The 26537-nt window shown below is 41.6% G+C and overlaps 1 protein-coding gene across 1 annotated transcript in view; it reads left to right on the top strand.

Annotated features, from left to right (window-relative positions):
* The first annotated feature begins 2333 nt into the window (after positions 1-2333).
* DMGDH (dimethylglycine dehydrogenase) overlaps positions 2334-26537 on the top strand; it is a 58186-nt gene continuing 33982 nt past the window's right edge. The window contains exons 1-7 of the mRNA XM_047730706.1: positions 2334-2434; positions 3333-3507; positions 9009-9107; positions 11350-11514; positions 14591-14795; positions 21407-21655; positions 23439-23637. Of these exons, the coding sequence (XP_047586662.1) occupies positions 2334-2434; positions 3333-3507; positions 9009-9107; positions 11350-11514; positions 14591-14795; positions 21407-21655; positions 23439-23637 (1193 nt within the window). The remainder of the gene's footprint in view (positions 2435-3332; positions 3508-9008; positions 9108-11349; positions 11515-14590; positions 14796-21406; positions 21656-23438; positions 23638-26537) is intronic.

The raw sequence follows: 26537 nt of genomic DNA, 5'->3' as shown, positions 1-26537 counted from the left end.
TTGAATTCAGAGCATCTTTTAGTTCCTCCTTCACTGCTCTATTTACCACCTCAATTAATTACTACACCAGGAGGATCTAAAGACAGCGCTAGTATGACAGAGGACTGTGGAAAACACAGATCACTGTAAATTTACTTTCAGTACATTTCTATTTTCATTCCATTCTGTCTTTCATTTTGGCAGTGACTCTGCCTCGGAGCTGACAGTGAGCTCCGAGAAGCATTTTTTCTTTGTTTTTGCAGACCTCAGTCTCTAGACTTCTGGATTTAAGGTCTGGCTCCCGGATGCCTCTGTTCACACACAGAAGAGCAGACCAACTTCACCCTTTGGCGGGAGGCTACCAGGCATCCATTCTGCCTGAAGCTGCCACTAGGACTGCTCTTGGGGATTAATGAGGCTACTGGAGGTGTCCCCTGTGGCAATCAAATGAATTCTTAAGATGTACCTGTTAGCTGACAGGAGAGGTGAGATTAGGTGATTTCCACTAACATTTTAACTCTCGGGTACACATTAGCATGGGTTATCATATGAGAGTCTTGGTGTTACAAGAGCAGGGGCTGGGAAGAAATTGGACGGGGACAGCATATTTTAAAAATCTTTTTAAAAAAAATGAGCTCAAGGTGAGCACAGTATTACGGAAAATTTAGAGGAAGAAATCAGCACAATGTCTTTATCTTTTTATTAAGCTCATTTTCTTCAATGCCCATATTTTACTTTCATAATCAGAAAAACATATCCAAAGATTTTTTCATCAATTGTTAAACCCATGTTGCATATCTTATGTAATTATCACCATTATTATTTCCTTCCTTGCAATGCATATATAAATATTTTTTTTTTATTTTATTTATTTACTTGACAGACAGAGATCACAAGTAGGCAGAGAGACAGGCAGAGAGAGAGGCGGAAGCAGGCTCCCTGCTGAGCAGAGAGCCCGATGCGGGGCTCGATCCCAGGACCCTAGGATCATGACCTGAGCCGAAGGCAGAGGCTTTAACCCACTGAGCCACCCAGGCACCCCACATATATAAATATTTTTACGTAGTTGAGATCAGTCCATGACAAAGTATAACTCCTTTCATAAGGTAACATTGCCAAAGCAGTTTGCTTGTTCCCATACTTAGCTTCTTAATTGGCTGCCTAATAAGTTGGTAAGTGTGTGCACCTTTATTTAGGGAGCCCACCATCGTTGGGCACCTTGGTTATTCCTAACTTTTTATTATAAACAGATCAGTGGTTCACATTTCCACAGCTATATAGCTGCTCCCTTCCCCACCCATACTGAATTTTGGGGCACAGGTGGGTTGCTTTGAGGGATCCTGGAGATGTCCTGCGTCCAAGTGCATGCCTTTCCTAATTTTGTTTTGTCACCCCTTCTCCTCAGCAAGCAGACAGCCAGCAAAGAAGCAGGGCAGGGTGTGGTGGGAACAAGGCTCACAGTTGGTGAGCAGATGGGGAATGAAGCCTAGAGAAGGGATCAGGAAGACCCATCTGACTGACGAGAGGAGGCCGAGCCCCTCCAAACCACCCTACTCACCCCCCTACCTGCGCATCCCCCTACATACCACCTTTCTGCAGCCTCGGGTATGGGAGGGTCTGCACCCGGGACTGGTTTCAGGCCAGCCCCCCCGCTTGCAGGGCCAGGCCACCACCCTTCCCAAAACGTGAGGGAACCGAGCTCTGGGGCCAGTTGACCCGAAGACCTGACGGTGTTGATGGGCTGAGGATAGAAAATGTGAGCATGGCCCCTGAATCCGAAACTGGACTTCACCCCCCTCCTTTACCCTGGAGTAGAATGGGGTGACCTTGAGCTAGTTGCCGGACTCTCTGGGCCTCAGTTTCCTCATCTAAAAAATGGGAATAATCATGAAAACGCGGTAATTTGCGTAAAGCAGTCTCGCAGCATGGGGCACCGGGTCAGGGCTCCATAAATGCTACCCGAAATTGTTATCTAATCTTGTCGCCAAGGTGGCATTGTCACCCCCGGCAACTGGCGATCGCGGAAACCCAGGCACGGAGCCGTCTAGGTTCCCAGCCAAGAGCTGAAGTGGGGTTTGAACTTCAGGCACCGGGAGCCCTGTGGCCCGCGGGGCTGAATACCTCGCCGACGCCCGGAAACTCACCTTTTTGGCCCCGGGGACTCCCGGCCGGTGCCATCCCGCCGCGACTGTGTGGGCGCCGGGTCCGGGAGAGCGCGCCAGCCCTCGAGCCCGCCCCTCGCCCCGGGGGAGGGTTCCCCCTCTCAGCGGAGCGGCCGGCCCCGCCGCCCCAGGGTTTCGGCTGGCTTCGGAGCTGGTGCCCGCGCCCTCGGCCTCGGCCTCCCTGGCCTCGCCATGCTCCGCTCCGGCGCACAGCGGCTGCGGGGCCTCCCGCTGCAGAGCCTCCCGCTGCGGGGCTCCCCCGGCCCCCCGCCCTCAGCCTGCGGCCGCCAAGGGTGAGTGGAGGCCTGGCCAGTGCTGAGGCCCGAGGCTGGGTGGCTGCGGGGTGGGAGCGAGGGCCTGAGGCAGTGTGCCGGGTCAGGGGCGCTTTGGCCTCCAAGAAGTGGGCGTTTGGATTTCTTCTAGATTTCTCTGTTTTCTTTTACACGCACCCACATACAAAGTGAAATAGTATTCAAGGGTTCCCAGTGCGAAGCCACTCCTACCCCCATCTTTTTCCCTAGTCAGCTGTTAACAGTGTCCTCTGAATCCCACCCCCCCAATCGTCTGTGTATAAGCAAACAGGGGTGTATATATATTCCTCTTCTTAATTACACCTTGCTTTTCACAGTGTGTCTTGGAGAAGTTCATGATCCAGCTAGGAAGAAAGTCATGCAAATAAATATATTGAACCACTGAGCAATAATTATAAAATGAGAGAAGAACGTGAGCAGTGAGGAAATTAAGTGAGAAAGTAACATTTTACTCCACCTGTCTCTTCAGCCTGGAACACAGTGGATGGAGGAGGAGATCCAAGGTTTATAGAAGCTAATCTTCACGTTGATTAGGGGTTTTCATGGAATAAAATGATTATAGGTGTGTTCTTTAAGTAGACTGAGAAAAATTATTCTCTAGATCCTTTGGAAATTAAAAAAAAAAGTCACCTTCAATTCTTTAGTTCTGTTAGTTTCAATGGACCAGAATTATATGGAATGGGGCTCACATGCCTCCTCTTCCTTCCCCTAACCAGGTTGCATCAGTCAGGATTTAGATGTCCTAAATGATTAAAGTAGCACAATGCCAACCTCCCAGGCACTGTTAAGATATTAGAGAAACCAGGAGAAACACATGAGTCAGAAAAACTATAGCTACGGCTGCCTAGGAAAACTACCACTTAAAAAAATTGTCTTCCAGAGAGGAAAACGCACCCTTATCTGCAGAAACAAGATGGAAAGACAGAGCCGAAACTGTGATCATTGGAGGCGGCTGTGTTGGTGTGAGTCTGGCTTATCATCTCGCCAAAGCGGGGATGAAAGATGTGGTCCTCCTGGAAAAATCCGAGCTCACGGCTGGATCTACCTGGCATGCAGTAAGAAAAGCACCTCGAAACCATCCCAGGCAGTCACTCTTCTTCCCCCTTAGAACTCCCCACTTCGAGCTCTGTAGAGCAAGTTTCCTTTCAGTCGTGTTGGAATGTGCAATTACAGTTTAGTTGGTGTACTTCCAGGGCATGATCAACATTTTTAATGTCTTTTTCTTGGACATGTGGTTTCCGGATTCAACCCTGGCTCCGCCATTTTCTACCCAGCTGACTTGGGACCTGTTACTTAAGCTTCCATTCCTGCCAGGCAGAAAGGGACCATTAACAGCACCTACCCAATAGGGTTGTGACGAAGGTTGAGTTAATATGTGTAAAGTCATTAAACACATGGTAAATGTTTAGCAAGTGTTAGCTTTTGTGTGGAAAGATCCTGGCTGCCTGATCTCAAACATAGCAGGAAACTTTTCCCTAAACTCCCCTCACCTGGGTTTCGTGGTCCTTTTGCTTTTATGTATGATTTTAATTCCACACTGTGAGTCGGCAGCTTGGCTTCATGAAGTTGGGAACTATGAGGGCTGGGAACATGCGACATTGTTTTCAAAAGTGTTCTCTAAATAGACACATAGCCTCGGCAATCGGAAGTATTTAATGATATACATAATTGTTCCTGTGCTACACAGTAATTGGGCTGAAATGGAAAGTTGCTCAGGTAAAGGAAGTGATTGACACTGCTCTCATACCAGTATGTATGTCATCCCAGTGATTTCTGAAGTCAGCTAAGGATGGGAGAGAAAGTTTTGGTGACTGTCGGTACAAATCTCTTTTGGAGAAAGTGTTGAGCAGTGTTAGCCATGGCTCATCATCCCTTTGTGTCTCTAGTTTTCCTCTGCTGAGACAAGAGGGAACCCTGCTTTTCGGGGACTCTTGAATCTCGGACCCACTCTAGGTTTGGGGGTTGTCAAGTACTAAAAGGGCTGCCTGTCTCGTGCTGAAATTGGGGGAGAGTGCAGCCCAGATTTAGGCCCAGTTGGGCCCAGCGTCCCAGTGGTCTCATAGTCAGACCACACCCACTGACTGGATGGAGACTTCTGGAAAAGTCATGCCAAGTCCAGCTCCTCTCCCTGTCTCCTTTCCCTCCAATCCCCTCATCCTTCAGTCTGAGCAGGAGGTGCAGGACCTGGTCCTCCCTCAGTGTCCTTTCAGAGCCTTTACAGGCACACTGGCTCTCGTTTCCTCAGTTGTCCCTCAGCTCACTTCCTCCTACCTGGAGAGAGGGGTCTGGGAAGCCACCAACACTCCTGGCTCTACCCCCCTCCCTGAACTAGACTTTCAAGGTGGCTTCATATTGTCACACAGGAGGAAGCCTGCATTTCTCCTGTGGCTCTCCTGTAACTTCTCCGTAGTGGCCATTTGCTCATTCTTTCAACATTAGTCACTGAGAGCCTGTATTGGGTTCAGGCCAGTCCTATTCTAAGAGGTGAGGACACAACAGGGAAAAATGAATGCCTGCACCCCCAGAGCCACATTCTGTGCAGCAGACAGAGAACACACAAGCAATGCTTGAGAGTAATCAGTGCCATGAAGAAGAGGAAGGTGGGATAAGGGGATGAAGGACAATGGGATGGAGGAGTCAGGACGCTACTTTGAGGAGGTGATGCCTCAGCACAGACCGGGAAGAAGTGAGCAAGGGTGTGGTGAGGCTGTCCAGGTAAGGGCATGTGGGCAGGGGGAAATTTAGGCAAATGGAGATATTCTGAGAGAGAGGCTTACACCCTTTTAAGACTTCTGGATGGTTAAGGAGGGCATGTGTTTCAGTATTTTAATTACAGATTTGATCATTTATATTTGATTGATTTGATGTGGCCTATGTTTTACAATAGATTATTGGACTCCCTGCATTATTACTTCTTAGACATCCTGTTAACGAAAACTCAAAAAAGCAATGTACTCCTAACCTGAGGTTTTTCAGAAGTGGGCAAAGTTCTTAAGATGATAGCTTCTTGTTAAATGTTAACTGTGCAGACTAATTTCCCCTTAACCAGAGAGATACCAGAGTGAGTGGGAAAGGCATGCTCCTGCTTTGTGCACAAGGTATTATGCTCTACAGTTTACAAAAATAGACCCAGGCAGTGTGAGCTCAACATGGACTCAGGCATCAGGAGCCAGATTATTTGACCCCATGGGGATAAAGGAAAAAGCAACATGAAGAAGTTCCACATATTCGGAATTTTTAACGCAGAGAAGTATTTAGAGCAGATTTGAGAATGTGGAAGGCTGGGAAGCTAGCTAAAGGGGCAGATTACAAAAATCCAGGCAGCATCACTGAAACATGACACGTGTTCAAGGTTAAATGTATCTGTAAAGTATAGGAATCAAATACTTATATGGAGGAAGGCACGGCTTGCAAAATGAATATTAAAAATGGAGTCACAAATCCTGAGGCTTTGCTGTATTTTAACAAGACTGCTTTCTCAGCAGGTGCCACGACTACCAATTTAGAACATTTCATGTAGGATGGAGGGAAAGGGGAGAGGATGGAGGGAGAAGCAGCTTTGGAGCATGGGGCGCCCAGGAGAGGAAGTCCCTGGGGATGGTAACAAAGTGAATATTCTGGAGAACTGAGGACTGAAGATCTAAGGATGCACAGTGATCCATTCGGGGCGGAGGGAGACAATACTAGAACTTTCTATTCATTTTCATCTAAAAATGTAACAAAGAAATTAAGCTTTACTGGTTTTTATAAATAGCCTTCACTTGTGATGCAGGTGACATACTGGGTATGATTCCAAGGTTCACTAAAAGGAAGGTTGGCACCACAAAGAAGGCACCCCTATACTTTGTTTTTCTTTAGTCTACCATGACATAATGTAGATCAGGTGCTATAGAGAATCACTGTTGTGATGAATTGAATGGAAACAGGGCTTTAAATAATACAATTTGTGATGAAAGGGAGAGGGAATGAACTTGAAAGTGTTGTACCACATCTCATACAATAATTTAAAGGGTTGTGAAACAAAATTTTTCTTTCTTTTTTTTTTTAAAGATTTTATTTATTTGACAGAGAGTAGAGAGATCACAAGTAGGCAGAGAGGCAGGCAGAGAGAGCGGGGTGGGGGGGATGAGGGGGGGAAGCAGGCTCCCTGCTGAGCAGAGAGCCCGATGTGGGGCTCGATCCCAGGACCCTGAGATCATGACCTGAGCTGAAGGCAGAGGCTTAACCCACTGAGCCACCCAGGTGCCCCCCATAAGAGACTCTTAATCTCACAAAACAAACTGAGGGTTGCTGGAGGGAAGGGGGTTGGGAGAGGGTGGTGGGGTTATGGACATTGGGGCGGGTATGTGCTATGGTGAGTGCTGTGAAGTGTGTAAACCTGGCAATTCACAGACCTGTACCCCTGGGGATAAAAATACCTTATATGTTTATAAAAAAATTTAAAAATTTAATTAAAATGTTTAAATTTTAAAAAGATTATTAATTCGTAATTCTATTAAAATAGCTTTCTGGGGAAGGGAAGAGGTTTGATATAGTGTAGATAGACAATTTTCTGGTGGTCTGATTTATTCCAAGTTAAGCTCAGAGGATCTTGAGTAAATGGTGAATGGAACCCTACACCAGGGCTTGTGAATATCATTTTTTTCCCAACTGACAGGAGATATATGGAAGACATGCCTAGCAGACACCTGAAGGCTAGGGATTCTCCATTATTGATCTAGAAAAGCTCATATGCACACTGATACTAAGGAGAGTGGGATATTTGAAAGTGAAAGAGCCTGACCCACACTTCCCTCTAAGCCCTGTCAGGATTTAAAAAAAAAAAAAAAAAAAAAAAAAAAAAAATGCTTGGACAAGTACCTGACAGAAGCCCTAGGGTTCTGATCCGTAAAGGATGACACTGAGGAACTTCAAATGGGGTGCTTTTGAGTTCAGGAGAACCAAATATTTACCACTATCATAGAAGAACCTTATAAATCCTCCCAAACAGATTTTATTTGGAACAGATTGTGTTCTGATGAGCTTTCCAGGATAAATTAGCTACAAAATGGGGCTCCATGTTCCAAGATTCATTGTTTATGTACCACAAAAAGGAAAAAAAAAAAAAGGCAATAAACCAAAACGGAGCCCCAGATACTTAATTTAGAGAAGCTGCTTCATAGAATTGCTTAGAATTCTTTTTTTGGATACTACGTTGCATCTGCCAGAGTTAATAAAAGAGGTTTTTGGCATGCTACTATTTAGATATTTTTTGGTGAGAGTAATTCATAAGTGTTTATTCAGCAAATACTTGTGGGGTACAATCTATGTGTTCATCAGACAGGTTAAGCTTCAACAAAAGTCTGTTCACCAATTAGCCAGGCTCTCATTCTCAGGAATTTTCCAATTCTTGAATTTTGGAAATTTCAGGAAAGAGAACAGGAGGGCTGTTCCATTTAAGAGAATAGTGGGGATTGGGTCAAGGAAAATTTTGCTGGTCCATGCTCCTCCTCCTTATGGGAACACAGGATTTGTTGGTTTGGGTCCATACTGTATGCCCCCCCTACCTGCATATTCTTCCTAACAGCGTACATCCCTAAACTTCTCATCTAAATCATCCCCTTTATGAACCTATGAACACTCTTTCCTTAGTAACTTTTAGGGACTGGCCGTATATGTTCATTGCCCAACTTCCCATTACCTACATGGTTCAAATTGCTTCTCATGACTGTGCCCATAAGTCTTATGCCCAGATCTGCTCAAGCTGGAACGGATGTGTTCTTATCCCAAAAGAATGGCTGGCACCTCCTGGTTTCTTGCCAGTAATAAGGTCCTGCTTAACAGATAAACTACTTAAACTTAAACTTAGAGAATGTTGTTGGCAAGGATGTGATGTGGATGAAAAAGAACCCTTGTGCACTGTTGGAGGGAGTGTAAATTGGTGCAGCCACAATAGAAAACAGCATTATTTATAATAGCCCCGTTGTGGAAGCAACCCAGATAAAAGGATAAAGAGTGGTATGTTTATACAGTGGAATATTAAGCAGCCATAAAAAGGGATGAGATCTTGCCATTTCTGTCAACATAAATGGACCTGGAGGGTATTATACTAAGTGAAGTAAGTCAGATGGAGAAAGACAGATAACATATGGTTTCAATTATATGTAGAATCTAGAAAAAAAATGAATAAACAAACAAAAAGAAGAAACAGATTCATAAATACACAAAACAAACTCATGGTTTCCAGAAAGGAGTGGAGTGGAGGGCGGGGGATAGGCAAAAGGGATAAAAGAAAGTGAGAGATAGAAGCTTCCAGATTATGGAATAAGAGATAGGGTAAAAGGTACCGCATAGGGAATATAGTCAATGGTATTGTAATTGTGTTGTATGGTGACAGATGGGAGCTACACTTGTGATGAACATAGCATAGCGTCGAGTTGTTGAATCCCTATGTTACACATGAAACTGGTATAACACTGTATGTCAACTCTACTCAAATAAGAAAACATTTTAGAGAATTTTTTTTTTTTTTTTTTTTTTTTTTTTTTTAGTATTTTCTTTCCTTTCCTCTTTCAAGGCAGGTTTAACAACTTACTTTCATCCTGGAATAAACTTGAAGAAGATACATTATGCTAGCATCAAACTTTATGAGAAATTGGAAGAAGAAACTGGACAGGTAAATGCATTTAACTTGAAATTGTCTTTTAGGTCAATTTCTCAGAAATACGTAGGATTTCTGAAGAAGTTGGACATACCATCATTAAAGCTGTGTGTAGTGACATTAATGGCATGTGAAATGTTTCACATGGTAGAGAAATCTGATGGGTGTTTCAGGTAAGAATCCCAAGTGTGCTTTACTATCCATTTAATTTTCTGAAGTACATTTCCCATGTAGTTAACCACTCTTCTTGATTTTTTTTTAAAATGAGGAAAGGATACAAAGAAGCTTTCAAAAATATCTTTAGTCAGTTACTATATCTAGAAACTAAGAAATCGGAGCGTTTCAGCAACTGGATTACAAAGGAGCCGAACGCAATGCCTGCCAGATTGTCACACAGTTTTGAAAAGTACTTCACTGAAAGCCCTTCCCTTTTATTTTTATCTCTTCTCATACTTATTAGTGCTCTTAAAATAAAGTGGCCGGCAAAAACTATCTGTAGGCTAAGATAGGAATTTACTTAAATTTTTCATGTTCTTTTCCTTGCCTGAAATTATCAAATGGCTCCCCACAGCTTGTAGGCCAAAGGCCAAAGGAGGAGAATCTTTATCAGCTGAGCCCTGCCTGCTTTCCAGCATTTTCTTTTGCCACTCTTTGCTATTTCATATGCTTCAGCTATTCTTAAAATCAGCTTTTTTTTTTAAAAGATTTTATTTATTTATTTGACAGACAGATCACAAGTAGGCAGAGAAGCAGACAGAGAGAGAGAAGAGGAAGCAGGCTCCCCGCTGAGCAGAGAGCCCGATGCGGGGCTCGATGCGGGGCTCAATCCCAGGACCCTGGGATCATGACCCGAGCCGAAGGCAGAGGCTTTAACCCACTGAGCCACCCAGGTGCCCCAGCTATTCTTAATTACATATATTTTTGAAATGTGCTAGGCTCTCAGCCTAAAACAACATCTTCTCGGACCCCATCTCAGTATTCACCCTCCACCCTTCCCGAAGGTCATCCCCCTTGAGAAACTGTCCTTGACTTTCCCCGTCTACCAATCAGGCCAGCTGAGGCAACATCTCTTGGTTCTAACAATATATAACATTCTTTTATTTTTTTAAGATTTTATTTATTTATTTGACAGAAAGAGAGTGAGCTCACAAGCAGGGGGAGCAGCAGGTAGAGGGAGAGGGAGAAACAGGCTCTCAGCTGAGCAGAGAGTCCCACGTGGGGCTCTATCCCAGGACCCTGGGATCATGACCTGAGCCAAAGGCAGATGCTTAACTGACTAAGCCTTCCAGGCACCCTAACATGTAGCATTCTTATAACACAAATCACAAACCTCTCTCTCTCTCTCTCTCTCTCTCTGTTGTGGTGGTTGCTTTACTGTTTGGTCTTCCTAGGTACTATGAGAAACCTGAGGGCAAGGAATCCATCTTTGATCTTTGTAACCCAACGCCCAGCTGAGTGCTTGGCCAACTGAAGGACTTCAGTGAATGTCAAATAAATGTGTGTTTCCATTCATGCTTCAGCTCATCATTGCAACATTCTGATTCTTTATATTCCTTTTGTTTTTAAATTTAATTTTATTTCTTTTCAGTGTTCCAAAATTCATTGTTTATGCGCCACACCCAGTGCTCAATGCAATACGTGCCCTTCAAAATACCCACCACCACCTAACCCCGCACCCCAGGCCCCTCCAAAACTCTCAGTTTGTTTCTCAGAGTCCACAGTCTCTCATGGCTTATCTCCCCCTCCTATATCCCCCATCTCATTTCTCCTCTCCATCTCCCAATGTTTTCCATGTTATTCCTTATGTTCCACAACTAAGTGAAACCATGATACTTGACTCTCTCTGCTTGACTTATTTCACTCAGCATAATCTTTCCTCAGATCCTTTGTCTTTCTCATTTTCACAGGCTTTTCTTTTCCTCTTCCATGAACACTAACCCATGTTATTGTAATTATGCTTTCAGCTGTCTGCCTTTCACCCGCAGACTATAAGCGCCATGCCTGCAGGCTCTTTGCTTCCTGTTCACAGCAGCATCTCTGGGGCTTACCATAGGGTCAGACACAGAGGAGCCAGTGAGTAAGTAGTTGCTGTGTGAATGTCTTCTTGTAAGACACAAAGATTTTATATAGTTATCTCTTGCACCATAGGGTAAATCTCTTTTTCGTATGCTCGCATTTTTATTGTGCTGCAGAGGAACCATGTTTGAATGCCAAATAATGATTTACTTACGTGTTTCTGTTGCCATGATTGTCACAGGTGGTGGGATTCCATCAGCCAGGTAGTATCAGAATTGCCACAACTCCTGTAAGGGTTGATGAATTTAAATATCAGATGACTCGGACTGGCTGGCATGCAACAGAACAGTATATTATTGGGCCTGAAAAAATTCAAGAGATGTTCCCTTTACTCAACATGAATAAGGTATTTATTTTCGCCATTTGTTGATCTGAATTAGGATTAGAAAAATTTACTTTGAGAAGTTTATTAAAGGTAGAAAAGCTTTGCGCACACATTTGGAATGGCAAAATCAGATGATAAACGCTAGAATCTGGGTACATAATAGGTGAGCTATTATATATGCTAAATGAAATATAAAAGCATAATGAAAAAATTTATTAGTTTTTCCATCTGTGACAACTGAGGAGGCATTTTTATTACCTTTCTATTACTGTGTCCCCCAGATCTCAGGGTTTCCATACATAAACTTCTGTTTGAGAACCGCAGAGAGAATAATTATCTGGTATGATAAATATGCATATAGGCAGGCTGTCTTATTAAAACTTTTCACAAAATCAAATTTAGAAGTTCCACCCTATGTTGCTCCACAAATACCACCGAGGTCTTAACTGTACTCCCAACAAGCTCTATGTCAGGTATTGATCTAGTTTTAACCAAACTTGGCTGAGAAAATCCTCTTGGGAATTTAGTGGCTTTTTTTTTTTTTTTTGGCCAGGCAGTAATCCCATTTGGATAATAAGCATGACAAACACTATATAACACTACAGCATAGATTTACGTACCAGCTACTATGCTAGGCCCTTTATATGCTTAATTTTCACAATAATATTATACAATATATATTACTACTGCATAGGAAATTGCAGTTTAGATCATTTACGTAATGGACTCAGGCTCCTCCGGCTAGAAAGAGCAGAGAGAGACCTGAAGCCAGATTCTCAGACTCTATTGTGCACACTATTCAAGTTCACCACCAGGTGGGGCTGGTGAGAGAAGCATGGGCATATGGTCCTCCTTAGTGACTGAACTGAACTGGGGTGGCACTTTGTATCATTGATCTGGGTGCTGGGGCTGTTTGCCCTCGGGAGCCTATAGACGTTTAGATGTGTAGGCATTCTCTTGTCTGTAGTTTTGTGTGATGACAGTGTGGTGACAGACTGAGTTGCACTGTCTGCATTGAAATTGCATCACTGTAAGGTTATGCATATTATCTGTTTATATGTCACTGTGGGAATGCTTTACTGGAAGTCCCCACCATCACAGAATTTTCTCAAAGGTATTAGGCAATGGAAACATGTGGGAAGAGTATTCTCTGCATCTGGGGGCAGGGTGCCAAATCAAATAGATAACAGGATTACTGCCATGAGACATATCCATTATAAAATACCAACGTGACATTTGGAAGTCTACAGTAATATGAATTCCATTAAAATCAAAATAAGTCTCTTGGACTAAAACTGTAAAAAGAGATTGGATTAGTAATCAAAAGCTGCCAACAAAGAAAAGACTGGGCCCAGATGGCTTCACTGGTAAATTCTACCAGACATTTAAAGAAGAATTAATACTAATCTTTCATAAACTTTTCCAAAAATAGAAGAGAACACTTCCCAACTCATTCTAAGAGGCCAGTATTGCCCTGATACCAAAACGAGACAAAGACATCGCAAGAAAAGAAAGACAGGTGAATATTGTGAATATTGGTGCAAAAATCCTTAACTACTAGCAAGCCGAATTTAGCAATATATAAAAAGGGTAATGCAGTATGACCAGGTGGAATTTGTGCCAGGGATTCAGGGTTGATTTAACTTCTGAAAATCTGGGACACCTGGGTGGCTAAGTGGGTGAAGCATCTGGCTTCCGCTCAGGTCATGATCCCAGGGTCTTGGGATCGAGTCCTACATCGGGCTCCCTGCTCAGCATAGAGTCTGCTTCTCTCTCTGCCTGCCTCTCCCCAGGCTTGTGCTCTCTCTGTCTCTGATAAATTAATAAAATCTTCAAAAAGTAACACTTGAAAATCAATCAGTGTAATGTGTCACATTAATAGACTAAAGGACAAAAACACATGATCATTTCAATAGATGCAGAAGACAGTTGACAAAAGCTCTTTGATCGTATTGGGTGCTTAGTAGATTTCTACTGAGTGGTTGAGACCTAAATATAATACTGCACGGTGTTCCCTCTGTCAGCTTGGTTCATCAGACTGTCATTCTTCTTTGTTTCCCTATGGTACCTAGCCTGATGGCCTACCGCAACATAGATATTCAAGCATTAGTTGTTGAATGACTAAGTCAAGTATACATTTTCCTGACACCTATATGCACTTAACATGTGAAATTGTTAATAGTATTGAACAATGAAATACAAATAATTGACCAATTAGTATCAGATTGATTGCAAATGTCAGAAACTAAAATGGTAATGCTTAAACACGACAGAAGTTTCTCTTTCATTTAGGCAGTCCAGGATTTGAACAGTGGCTATTTTCCATGGAGATTTCAGGAGCCCAGTTGTCTTCTAGATCATTGCTCTGTCATTCCTAGGGTGTGTCTCTTCTGTTTTTATTCCAAGATGGCAGCAGCTAGAGCTTTAGCCATCATGTTCTGCATTCCAGACAATAGGAAGGAGGAAAGACAAAGAAGGGACAAAGGGCATATGGTAGTGTTTTTGTTTTCTGTTTGTTTGTTTGTTTGTTTGTATAAGTAGGCTTCATGCCCATTGTGGAGTCCAACTCATGGCGTGAACTCAAGACCCTGACTGAAAATAACACCTCAGTTGAGATCAAGAGTCAGACAATTAACTGACTGAGCCACCTAGGTGCCCCATGCCAGTGTTTTCTAAAAAATGATTCATGAAAGCTGCCACATGACACTTTCATTTGTATTTCACTGACCAAAATTTAGTAATACTTCTAGCTACCAGCTGGAACTAGTAACTGCCAACTATTGGAAATTGTTCTAAGTGGCTGTGTGTCTAAATAAACATTCAGTTTCCATTACTGTGGGGGGAGAATGGATGTTGGAGAGAATGGATGTTGGAGACAGTTGCAAGCCTCTCTCAAACAGCGTGTCTACTTAACACTCAGTGTGAGTCCTGCCCCTGCCTGAGCTTTGATAAAGGAAAAGGAAGGACAGACTGATCAATCTGATGCCATGATGCCCTTTTAAAGTCCAGTTTTACTAAACATTTCCTGGCAGGATACAGTTACACTGAATAATGGGTAAATTTTTGTTCAGTATTGACTCTTTTATGATTAATTTAGGTTTTAGCTGGACTGTATAATCCTGGAGATGGTCACATTGATCCTTACTCTCTAACTATGGCCCTAGCTGCTGGGGCTAGGAAATATGGTGCCCTTCTAAAATATCCCACCCCGGTGACTTCTCTGAAACCCAGGTCTGATGGAACGTGGGATGTTGAAACGCCACAGGGATCTATGAGAGCGAATAGAGTTGTGAATGCTGCAGGTAAGCATCATATATAATATATATATTTTTTAAATTAATGGGTTCTTTCAAGTGGCCAGATATGTGGCCATAGAGTAAAGTTTTACACTATGCACATTGTTGGGCGATACTGTAATGCTCCCGAGATGGACATTTTGTCTGTTTCTAAACTACAAAGCCCCCGCCTCCATCACTTTGCTTTTGGCGTGTGATGCCACTCTGCCCTTGGTGATGCATGAAAGTTGGTGTTCTTGTCCACCCTGTTTTCTTCTACTGCAGATCATGTTTTGTTAATTATATTGCTTTTTCTCTTCTGTGTTCGCTCTTTTGTTTATACTAATAATCAAAGTCTAGTGTGCAAATTTGTGAACATCCTTTTTGTTCTCAGTTTGCTTTGGCGGGGCAGAGTTAATCATTTGTGTTCTCTCTCACCCATTTCTGATTGGTTGACTCCAGTCAAACCAATCAGAAATGCCCATCAGGGTGCCTGGGTGGCTCAGTCGGTTAAACAGCTGCCTTTGGTTCAGGTCATGATCTCAGGGTCCTGGGATCAAGCCCTGCATCAGGCTCCCTGCTCAGTAGGGAGTCTGCTTCTCCCTCTGCCCCTCACCCCACTCATGCTCTCTCTCGTGCATGTGTGCTCTCTCTCTCAAATAAATAAATAAATAAATAAATAAGTCTTTAAAAAATATTTAACCTTTTTCCTTTCAGAACATTATTAAATATATTTCTTGTATATATATATATATATATATATACACATATGTATGTGTGTGTGTATATATACATATATACATATATTTTTTTTTTTCCTCTGTTACCACTTAGACTCAGAGTAGTGCAGTCAAAAGGGATATTTGAGTAAAAAGTCACTCATTTTCCATTGTGGAGACCAAGGTCCAGAAAGGTCATGTTACTTGGCAAAGCGACATAGTTAATGTTGGAGCCAGAACTTGGACCTGGGTTTTTGACTCCTGAGTTAATACACTTTCTAACAGGTCATTTACCTGTGATGTCATTTCCAACTGTCACACATACAAAAGTGAGTTCTTTTGCAAATGAAAATGCTTATGCAGTCTAAACTGGACTAATAATTTGTATTTACCTGTGGTTCAGAGTGGTTAATTTAAAACCCAAAGTAAGCAGGAGGCAATAACTGATTTTCTTGTGGTCTCCTCTTTAAGTCATTGCTTAAATTGTAAAACGAAAACAATCATTATTTATCAAGTGAAATGATATGTCCATGAAGACAGGTCAGAAACATGGACCCTTAAGTTCTTTCCTCTAAATTAGTAATTTTTGATTGATGTTATTTTTTTTAACAAAACATTTAGTGGTTCCAGAAAAGTCATGTCTTCAATATTTAAGAGTTTAAAATAGTATTTCTGAATTATTCTAATCCATGCCCCCCATTTGAAAAGCATAAAAATCTCAGGCTTTCTTCAATATCATTTGAAATTCAAAATAATGTTAAAGGACCTGACTAAAAAATAACAGCAAAGGCATATAACATTGCTTTGTTTTTGAGCCTCACCCCTCACCCCCCAATCCCTATCTGAGACCCCCCCCATTACCTTCCTTAGGGACCATTGATCTAAATTCTGTTAGAAGATCTAAGATAATGAAATCATTCATCTTTTTTCCCCCCATTTAGTAAGGACTCTTTCTAATCTTACAACTTTATGGTCTCACAGATTTAGTCCCTAAAAACACTGGACCGTTTCTAGAGTGATAGAGCAAACTAAGCAAACTAAACAAACACATTCTGACCTCCATACCCATACCCGGGCAGACATCACAAATTGATCACTGTGCTCATTTGAGATGCACTTGGGCATGTGCCCCCATTTCTGTCACCATAGTGAGTCAGGCAACCACTCCCAACTGATACTTTGAAAAATCACATAGAAGAACTTATTTAACACATTTATTTATCATTTTCTGAAAATGGTAAGCTTAGGTTTACATAATTCATTACTGCTGTAATAAATTTTTTCTTTACTGTGAGGAATAAGGAATCTCTGAAGGTAAAGACAGAATAATTCTCAAGGAGATCTCATCTAAACAGTGAGTGTCCAGATTAAGTTTTCCATGCAGCTATGAAATCTGGTGGTGTGATTGGGGGAGGGGAGGGCAATGGCAGGAGGAAAACAAACCCTGGAAATTAGGTTGATGGTGTAGCCCTGTGTTTACCACTACACGAAACCGAATTCCTGGGATTGTTCTCCGGGATGTCCTTCTTTGTCTTTTGCTCCTGAAACTTTTTGTCCAGCCACATCTATGTCCTTTCCCATCCTTGGTTCTTGGTAATCCAGGCAGCTCCTTTAAAAAAAAAAAAAAGATTTTATTTATTTGAGAGACAGAAACTGAGTGACAGAGTACAAGCTGGAGGAGGTACATAGGGAGCCCGGGAAAGCAGGCTCCCCACTGAGCAGAGAGTCTGACATGGGACTCAATCCCAGGACCCTGGGACCATGACCTGAGCCAAAGGTAGAGGCTTAACCCACTGAGCCACCCAGGCACCCTATAGGCAGCTCCTTCTTGAAAACTGTGTGAAGAACCATGCTGTCTCCATTTTCAATTCTTTATTTCATTCCGATCATATCTCTGGCCTATAATCTTGTTTTTTCGTTTCTTCCTCCATCTCTTCTCTTCCACTGGGTAGAAGTTACTGGAGGAAATCTAACAGATTGCATGTTTGTCATCCATGGAAGATATAGAAAGGTGTGTATTTAATTATTTGTAGGTCTGTTTTCAAAAAAAAAAAAAAAAAGTTTATTTAAGGTATAAAAGCTCCCCAGAGCCCAGTTACTCCTCAGTAACTGATGGCAGAGGTTTGGGCATGCCTGCTTCTAGAATTGAAGCTAAAGGAGATTCAATTTTATGAATAAAACAACCATCCATGGAAGGCATTGTGCTAACGATTTGAGAATGCGTGGCTGATGAAATGTATCCCAGAGTTACTCAGTGAGACCAGGATGTTTCACAAATTCAGGCAAGGCCTTCAGGCCAGCTCTGAAATCTAATTAGAGTAACCAGGATATAGACACTTGGAAATGCGACCCCAATGAAAAGATATAAATACCACTATTTACTCAATTGAACCATAGTCTGCTAGGAGTTTTTTTATATGAAGTCATAACAGAAGGCAGCTGAATCTTCAGGATATTCATGAAAAGGGAAGTCTAAAAGTAAAAAAATGGGTCTGTTTGCTGATGTGTCTCCAGGACAGTCTAGGGCAGTGGGGTTCTCTGGCCCAGAAACACATGTATTCCCAACCCTGTGACTGGGCAGATTACTCCTTTGTAAAATGGAGATAATAGTGCCCGTCTCAAAAAGTTGTTATGATCAGTAAATGAACTAATAATGTAGAGCACACAAGAACAGAATCAATACCACATAGTAAGCAATAAAAAAATTAAGTGTAATAATTATGATTCTAGGTATTTCTTTGAAAGCCTGATCCATGCCACCTCCCTCCCAACCCGCCCCCCATTCCGGGGAGACTAGCATCAGTTTACTATGACCTCTAGGTACAGGCTTTAAGATTACCCACCTCCTTTCACTTGCTCTGTGGTCATACAGCATCCATTATACTGGTACATTTGGTTCTCAAGATAATAGGTGTAAGGGGCGCCTGGGTGGCTCAGTGGGTTAAAGCCTCTGCCTTTGCCTCAGGTCATCATGATCCCAGGGTCCTGGGATCTAGCCCTGCATCGGGCACTCTGCTCAGCAGGGAGCCTGCTTCCCTCTCTCTCTCTCTGCCTGCCTCTCTGCCTACTTGTGATCTCTGTCTGTCAAATAAATAAACAAAATCTTAAAAAAAAAAAAAAAAAGATAATAGGTGTAAGAACCGCCGGAGGCCATTTCCCAGACTTGAGAAGAAATCTAACTGAAGTAGTCTGAGTGGGGATTCAGAGCTGTATTTTAAATAAATGCTCCAGGTGCTGTGGGTTCTGCTTCAGATGGTCTAAAAAACGAACAAACAAACAACAAAACTTTAGAGAAACACTACTACGTAGATGTTCCTACAGGAAAGAGAATGTAGTAACATTATTCTTGAGGAAGCAGAGCTGAAAACCAGTTTCAGACATTCCTAGCATCTCGGGATGAAGTAGACTACCCTGTCTTTGCTACCTGAAGCTTTTAAAATTTGCTTCATTCTACCCACCTAATGTGTAGCTCAGGGGCATGAGCAGAAACAATTTGTTATGATGTAAGCCTTTTCTCTGTGTGGTGAAGAATGTTTCTCTTTACTTCATTTCTAATTGACTCATTAAGCCTGAGATAACTTGTAAGCTTTACTTAAGAATTTTCCTAACATGGTAAATCAGAAATATGATTGGATCATACCAATATGAAGCCCAGGGTTCAGCCAAAAAAGAATTGCTTAATTTTGCCTGAGACTCTGCATCAAAGAATGTCACTGTATAAACCATTATCATCACTGTATAAACGATCTTATGCAAATAAACTTGTCCGTGAACCTTCGCTCTTTATTTGAAATCCATTTCTATTAATCCATTTTTTAAATGGAAATGGAAGACATTTCCAATAACATTGTTATTGACCCTTCAGTTGTTTCTCAGGTTGAAATGGTAGATTTTAGTGATTCTTCCATATTTGTCTCTCTTACCTCTGAACTTTGGTGGGTGGGTGATGTAGCAAGAGTTGAAGTGTAATCCTGCCAGATTTAGGTTAATTTTCATGACAAAGAGAGGAAGAAAATACCTACGAACAGCACCACTATAGGGTAAAACAGCGTAGAGCTTGTGATGGAGTTTAAAGTCATAGAGCTCTAGAATACCTATGTGTTTGTTTTCACTGTATTTTAATGATCAAGTGCATTAATAAGCAGGCAATTAGACTCAGAAATTCATAAATATGTTTGACTAGGACAGAATTTATTTTCTGCAATTTATGTTTTTAATTGAAACAAGTGTATTGAGAATACTGTAGTAGTTTGAATTGCCAGGCTAAATATTTTGGTTTTTTCATATTTTAAATCTGCTGGAGTTGCATATAACTAGGATATATGGCTTTCCTGTATTTTCCTGCAAAGCCCTGACATTGGAAATTCACATCTTCCCTCTGATAAAAATAAATTAAATCTGTAAATTATTCAAAGACCAATAAGAGGCTCTAATGCCCACAGGTATGATTTTTGGTTTGCAAATAGGCATCCATTTATGGGACTATTAAACAAGTACAGCCAGTTTAGCCTTTAGGCCAGAACAAAATAACAGAACACAAGGATGATGTTTAGATAGTTAAATAGAAATAAGTTTGGACACATAGAGTACATAGTCTGGGTTCCCAGACTGATTCATAATTGGTAATTCTGTATCTAGCCCTGAATCTCATAATAACAAAGGCTCCAGAACTCATTATTAGATGCCTAAAAAAACAGAAGCAGAAATGGTTAAAAATTAAGAGTGCATCTTCTAAAGAAATAACCTGAATAAGATTCTCTAATCATTTGAACGATTACTCAAAATTATTATGAAGTGAACAAGCAACTAGAACCTCTTCTTCCCAAATAATCCACTGATGGGTCAGGTGACACCACCACTTCCCTGCCCTATAATCATTCTAGATTCTGAAATACCTTTACGTAAATAAAGCTGTTTTAGATTTTTTTTTTGTCTTAGATTTTTAAAATAAAGTCTTTCCATTGCAAGAAAACCAGTAAAGTGCGACAATTCCAGAGTCTCCCAGTGGGACCTTGGGCATGTCTCTTTCCTTCTCTGGAATTTAGTTCCTTATCTGTATACAGAATCAAGGGTACTTTGAGCCACAATTTCATTCCTTCTTTTACAAAGTAAAAATACGATTCATCCCCGTGGATGACAATCCCAGCACACACTGGAAAGTGAGGTACACTCTCATGCAGGAAGTCCTGCCCACATAGGAGTCCTTTCTGTTTTTCTGTGGCTCCTCATTCCTCCCTAGTCTGGACTTTTTCCTTCATGTCCTTTGCAAGAAAGGATCTTACAAATGTATTCTAACTAAACTTGTACAATAACAGATAAAACTTGCTGTGTGCTCTCACCCAAAGTATATACGTTTTCAAATTTTAAGTTAAGATCACAATTCTGTATTTGTAGAACCTTAGGTATCAGTAACTTGGGGAGAGGAGGGCCTGGAGGATGGGGGAACTGACTTTCAAGGCTTTCTTATGCATAATTATTATGTTGATCACACTGGGCCCCTTATCGCTTAATCAGCGCTCTTTCAGGAACAGGGTCAGTCCATTACTGTCTTTCTGATCAACATTTGTACATTTTATATAATTGGGTTGTTTATGTTCCCCTTCAAATAAATTTGTTTTTGTTGTTGTTTACCTGCCTGCCTCTGCTTATGGACAAAATCTTTTTTTTTTTTTTTTTTGGAGTAAACTCTTAAATTATAGATACCTTTAAAACACTGGGGCAGGGTAGAATACTGTCTTCTCTTCCCCCGCTTAGTTTTGCAATGACAAAACATTTGAAATCGTTATGACATTCTTTTGACTTTGTCATGCGTACTAAAGTCTTCTAAATATTTTATTTAAAAATAAATTGCCATATTAATGTCAGATGTGGTATGCTTACATATGGGGTAACATTTTAAAATGATATTTTTTCTTTAAGGATTTTGGGCTCGTGAAGTAGGTAAGATGGTGGGACTAGAACATCCTCTCATTCCGGTCCAGCATCAATATGTTGTTACATCGACCATACCAGAAGTGAAAGCTTTGAAACGAGAACTGCCGGTGCTCCGTGACCTGGAAGGCTCCTATTATCTCCGACAGGAAAGGGATGGGCTTTTGTTTGGTCCATACGAGAGTCAGGAGAAAATGAAAGTGCAGGATGCGTGGGTCACCAATGGAGTCCCTCCAGGTGGGTTCCGTAAACGCAAGCATGTGCAGGTCAGTCACATATGTTTTGTCTTCTCTGTGGCTGGGGGCTGGCTGGAGAATCAGATGACATCGTGATATGAGACTACCAGATACCTGGGACTTTGGAGGTGCATGGTTTGTGGTAAGCTCTGTTCTCACATCCCTTGGAACTATCACAGCAAGAAGTAAGGAAAGAGAAAAGAGGCCGCTGGTGATGGAGAAACTGAAGAAACATATCTCCCCATGGTTTGGAAGTCTTCAGGTCATTTTTGCCTGCCTACACTGACCTCCTGTCTCCCCCTTTTTCCTCAATCCCCTACCTATTCGGTCGAGTTTCTAAATGGTCGTGTTTTGACTGCTGGAAATATGGTGGGTATCAGAGACAGGATTTCCAGCCTGCTAAGAGTGCATCACAGAGCGGGATAGGCTGGCCTGCAAACTGAAGCCTTCCCCTACTGCATAAATGGCTTAGAAGAGCCCTATGCCACAGAAGGAGGAACTGTAGTTTCTCTTTCAAGTTCTGTAAGGGAGATGGACCTGTTTGTGTTTTCATGAAACATGTCTACAGAGCTAGATTAAAGATGGAGGTTACGTAAGGAGGTAAACAATTAAAACAATCTATAGAAAGTGCTAAAATGTCATTGGGACACTGAAATAAGGGGTATAAAGAAATGGAGGAAATTGTACTTCTAGAATTCTATTTTTGATAATTGCCCTTGGGATAGGGGATGAACCTCTCTTCTACTTCTTGATATGCCTATGCCCATGTTACAACAAATGGTCACTTAGTTGCCTTCCACAGAAGTTCCGCCAGCTCCAGCTAGCTGAGGGCTTTTGTCTTGTTGTGTGGCCTCTGCATGTTTGGGGCTGTGTGGAATAGCTCCTGATCTCAGAGGGAGGGCTGATCTCCACCCAAGAACTTTCCTTTCTGCTCTCCCCTCATGCTGGCAGCCTCACTTCCAGATAAATGTTGAACAAATACTTAAATAATTCCACCTGGAGGGAGAGCCAGGGTGTCAGCTGGCCCAGGGTGCATGCACATCCCGGTCCCAGCCTAGTGATCTGCAGCCCTCCATGTAGCCGACCCAGTGCGTAGGTAGCAGGAGGAACAAGCTGGCTGGCTGCTGTGTGGGAAAGTCACCAGTCCCCAGCTCATCTGTGGCCCTGCCTTCAATCACAGTACCTTTGAGGACTGAGAAAAAGGTTGTGTTCCAAGACCCTAACTCTTTTCTCAGAATTCTAGCTCTCGGATACTTGGGGGAGCAGGCTTGAGGAAGGAGGCCTCCATGCCCTTCCTCCTCTGCTGAGACCTGAAAGGCATCTGGGAATCCCTTATCCTCGATCCTGGAGTACTTTTCTGTTTATCCCCCATGTCCTGACATGACTTTGTAAGCTTGCATTTGCCCTTACCTGGGAGGATAGAATAGATGTAGACTAATTAAAGAATAAAAGCTCTGTCTTGAGAAACCAGTAATTGTTTTTTTTTTAATTATGGTTGGATTAAATGTTGAAAACTGTTAATATACCTAGATTTAAATTTATTATTAATGAAAAAGGTTGACTTTCATGATTTTTATTGTTTCAACAAAAATAACATTATTATTCTCAGTACTATGATGGGTACCTGTCTGTTGATAGTGAATATTAAGTTTAGACTTAAAAAAAAAAAGGAAGTACCTTCCTAAAGACCATCTTTACATGTAAGCTGATTCAGATTTAGATCACTTTAGAGTATGTATCAGGGCAGCTGTGGCATCCTGACCACAATGGTATGTCTCTTGCAGGGTTTGGAAAGGAGCTCTTTGAGTCTGATCTTGACCGAATCATGGAACACGTTGAAGCTGCCATGGAAATGGTTCCAGTCTTGAAAAAGGCTGACATCATCAATATCGTCAATGGCCCTATCACCTATTCTCCTGACATTCTGCCTATGGTGGGGCCCCATCAGGGGCTCAGAAACTACTGGGTGGCTATAGGCTTTGGGTGAGTATCTCCATTTGATTCAACATTTATTACAGAGTGAAGTTTTTTTTGTTTGTTTGTTTTTTAAATGGAATCAAGTATTTTAGATAAGTCTTGTCTCCTAATCTCAGACCAAAATGGAAAGTGGTGGTGGGGCAGAGAGTTTTCTTCCTTTCATGACCATTGAGGTATGAGGAACAAATTTTTTTTAAAGATTTTATTTATTGGGGCGCCTGGGTGGCTCAGTGGGTTAAGCCACTGCCTTCGGCTCAGGTCATGATCCCAGGTCCTGGGTTCGAGCCCCACATCGGGCTTTCTGCTCAGCAGGAAGCCTGCTTCCTCCTCTCTCTCTCTGCCTGCCTCTCTGCCTACTTGTGATTTCTCTCTGTCAAATAAATAAATAAAATCTTTAAAAAAAAAAAAAGATTTTATTTATTTATTTATTTATTTGAGAGAGAGAGAGCACAAATGGGGGAAGGGCAGAGAGAGAAGGAGAAGCAGACTCCCCTCTGAGCTGGGAGCCTGATGCAGGGCTTGATCCCAGGACCCTGAGCTCATGACCTGAGCCAAAGGCAGACGCTTAACCGACTGAGCCACCCGGGCACCCTGAGGAATAAAATATTTGAATTTTAAAATAATTACTATGGATTATTAATGGTTTAATCACTGGTATAGGTTTTAAAGCTTATCATATAGAAGGGCAATTATTTCCTGGAAACTTCTCTTTGCATATTTCCCGCCATTTCCATTATTCATGTCTCTTTTCATGCTGTATATGTTCAGATTGGTCAATTTACCCCAATTTTACAAGGATGTTTTCATAACACAATGTGACAAACATAATTCACAATATCAAATGAATAATGTATCTGATGCATTTTTCACTGTAATTCATGTGTGTTCAACATAATTTACTTCTTTATGATTCCTCAGGTTGCTTACTACTTATGATTCCATTACCCATTTGATGTTTCATCTTTAATATTTGTCCCATTAATTTGATGAATATTAATGTCAAGCCCACTTTACCATCATATTGGAATTTCTAATATTCTATTTTTCTTCCCCATTTTATTTGGCCATTTATTCAGCTAATATTAATGATTGCTAGCTCTGTGCCAGGCCTCGTGGTAGGAGTGGGCTACAGCTGAAAGCAAGGCAGTGAGGTACATCCAGAGGCACAGGGCTGGTCAGCATGTGGTCCTGCCAATACAGTACAGAAGCTGTGGTCTGAACTGAGAAATGGGAGACAAACTTACTTGGACTTGATGATTGATTGCATTAGGTCTTGAGGAAGAGAAAAAAAAAATAGCAAATGATGGGAAACTATCTAACTTGACCTTGACCCCTGGTTGGATGCTGGAGCCACGGGGAGAGAGAAACCAGAAAAATAATGAGTTTCATTTTTGAGAGTTTGGGTTTGAAGTGTTAAGTTTACATCTGTGGGACATCTAAAGGGCAAAAACCAGTTGAAGGTATAGGGCTAGAGGGCATAAACTAACTGAGTGTTTAGGTGATCACCTATAGCATCCAATGCAGGCATGTGCATGTAGGAGTGTTTGTCAAGTATATTACTTTCATATCTTCTTTGGAGGAATGCCTATTCATATCCTTTGCCCATTAAAAAAAAAATTATTTGTCAGAGTGCCTGGATGGTGCAGTCTATTAAGCATCTGGCTCTTGGTTTTGGGGGTCGTGATCTCAGGGTCATGAGATTGAGCCTTCGTGGGGCTCTCTCTCCCTCTCCCTCTACCTACCCTCATGCACATGCTCTCTCAAATGAATAAATAAATCTTTTTAAAAATTATTTGTCTTTTTATTGTTAAGTTGTGGGAGTTCTTTACATATTCTAGATACAAGACCTTTATCAGATACATGATTTGCAAGTTTTTTCTCATTCTTTGAGTTGTCTTTTCACTTTCTTGATGGTGTCCACTGAAGCATGAAATTTTTAAATTTTGCTGAAGTCTAGAATGTGTATTTTTTTTTTTAGCATGCAGTTCTGGTGTCATTTATTAAGAAACCATTTTCTAATCCAAGTTCTTAAAGATTCATACCTATGTTTTCTTCTAAGAGTTTTAAAGTTTTAACTCTTACTCTTAAATCTTTGAATAATTTTGAGTTAATTTTTGTATGTGGTGTGAGGTAGGGTCCAACCTTGTTCTTTTGTGCATAGCCAGTTATCCCAGCACCATTTATTGAAAAGACTGTTCTTTCCTTGTTGAATTGCATTGGCTTCTGTGATATCTTTTTTTCTAACACCACTCTGACACCGACATCCAATTTTCTAAGTCTTTTACACCAACTGAGTATCCAGCAATTCAATTCAATTCTGATACTAACTTCCAGAGTTAGTGCAGATCCCACTGGTTAAGGACTCAGTCCCACAAAACTGTCTCCACTTTAGACACCAATTGCAAGTTCCCAGGGATTGTCTGTTCTTCTGAATGACTGACCATAATGTGGGATTTTCAGGTTTGATAACTCACTGGAATGACTCACAGAAATCAGGAAAATACTTTCTTTCACCCATTTGTTATAAAGGATACAATTCAGTAACAGCCAAGTAGAAGAGATACATGGGGTGAGGTTGGGGTGGGGGGATATGGCACAGAGTTTTCATGCCCTCTCTGGCATACCACCTTTGTAGCACATCAGTAGGTTCACCAACCTGAAAACTCTTTGAACTCTGTCATTTAGGGGGTTTTATGGAGGTTTCATTACATAGTAATAATTGATTAAATCATTGACCATTGATGATTGACTTTTTTTTCTTTGATGATTGAACTTCTTGTGACCAGCCCCTATCCTAAAGCTATTTAGTCCCTCAAGTTACCTCTCACCCCATCTTGAGCCATCTCCTTAGCATACAAAAGACTATGAATTCCAGAGGCTATTAAAAGTTCTGTGCCAGGAAATAG

The sequence above is a fragment of the Lutra lutra genome, chromosome 5 (assembly GCF_902655055.1).
Source record: "Lutra lutra chromosome 5, mLutLut1.2, whole genome shotgun sequence".
In the NCBI taxonomy this organism is placed as follows: domain Eukaryota; kingdom Metazoa; phylum Chordata; class Mammalia; order Carnivora; family Mustelidae; genus Lutra; species Lutra lutra.
Note: the sequence above shows the minus strand (reverse complement) of the source record. Positions and strands in the feature narration are given on the sequence as shown.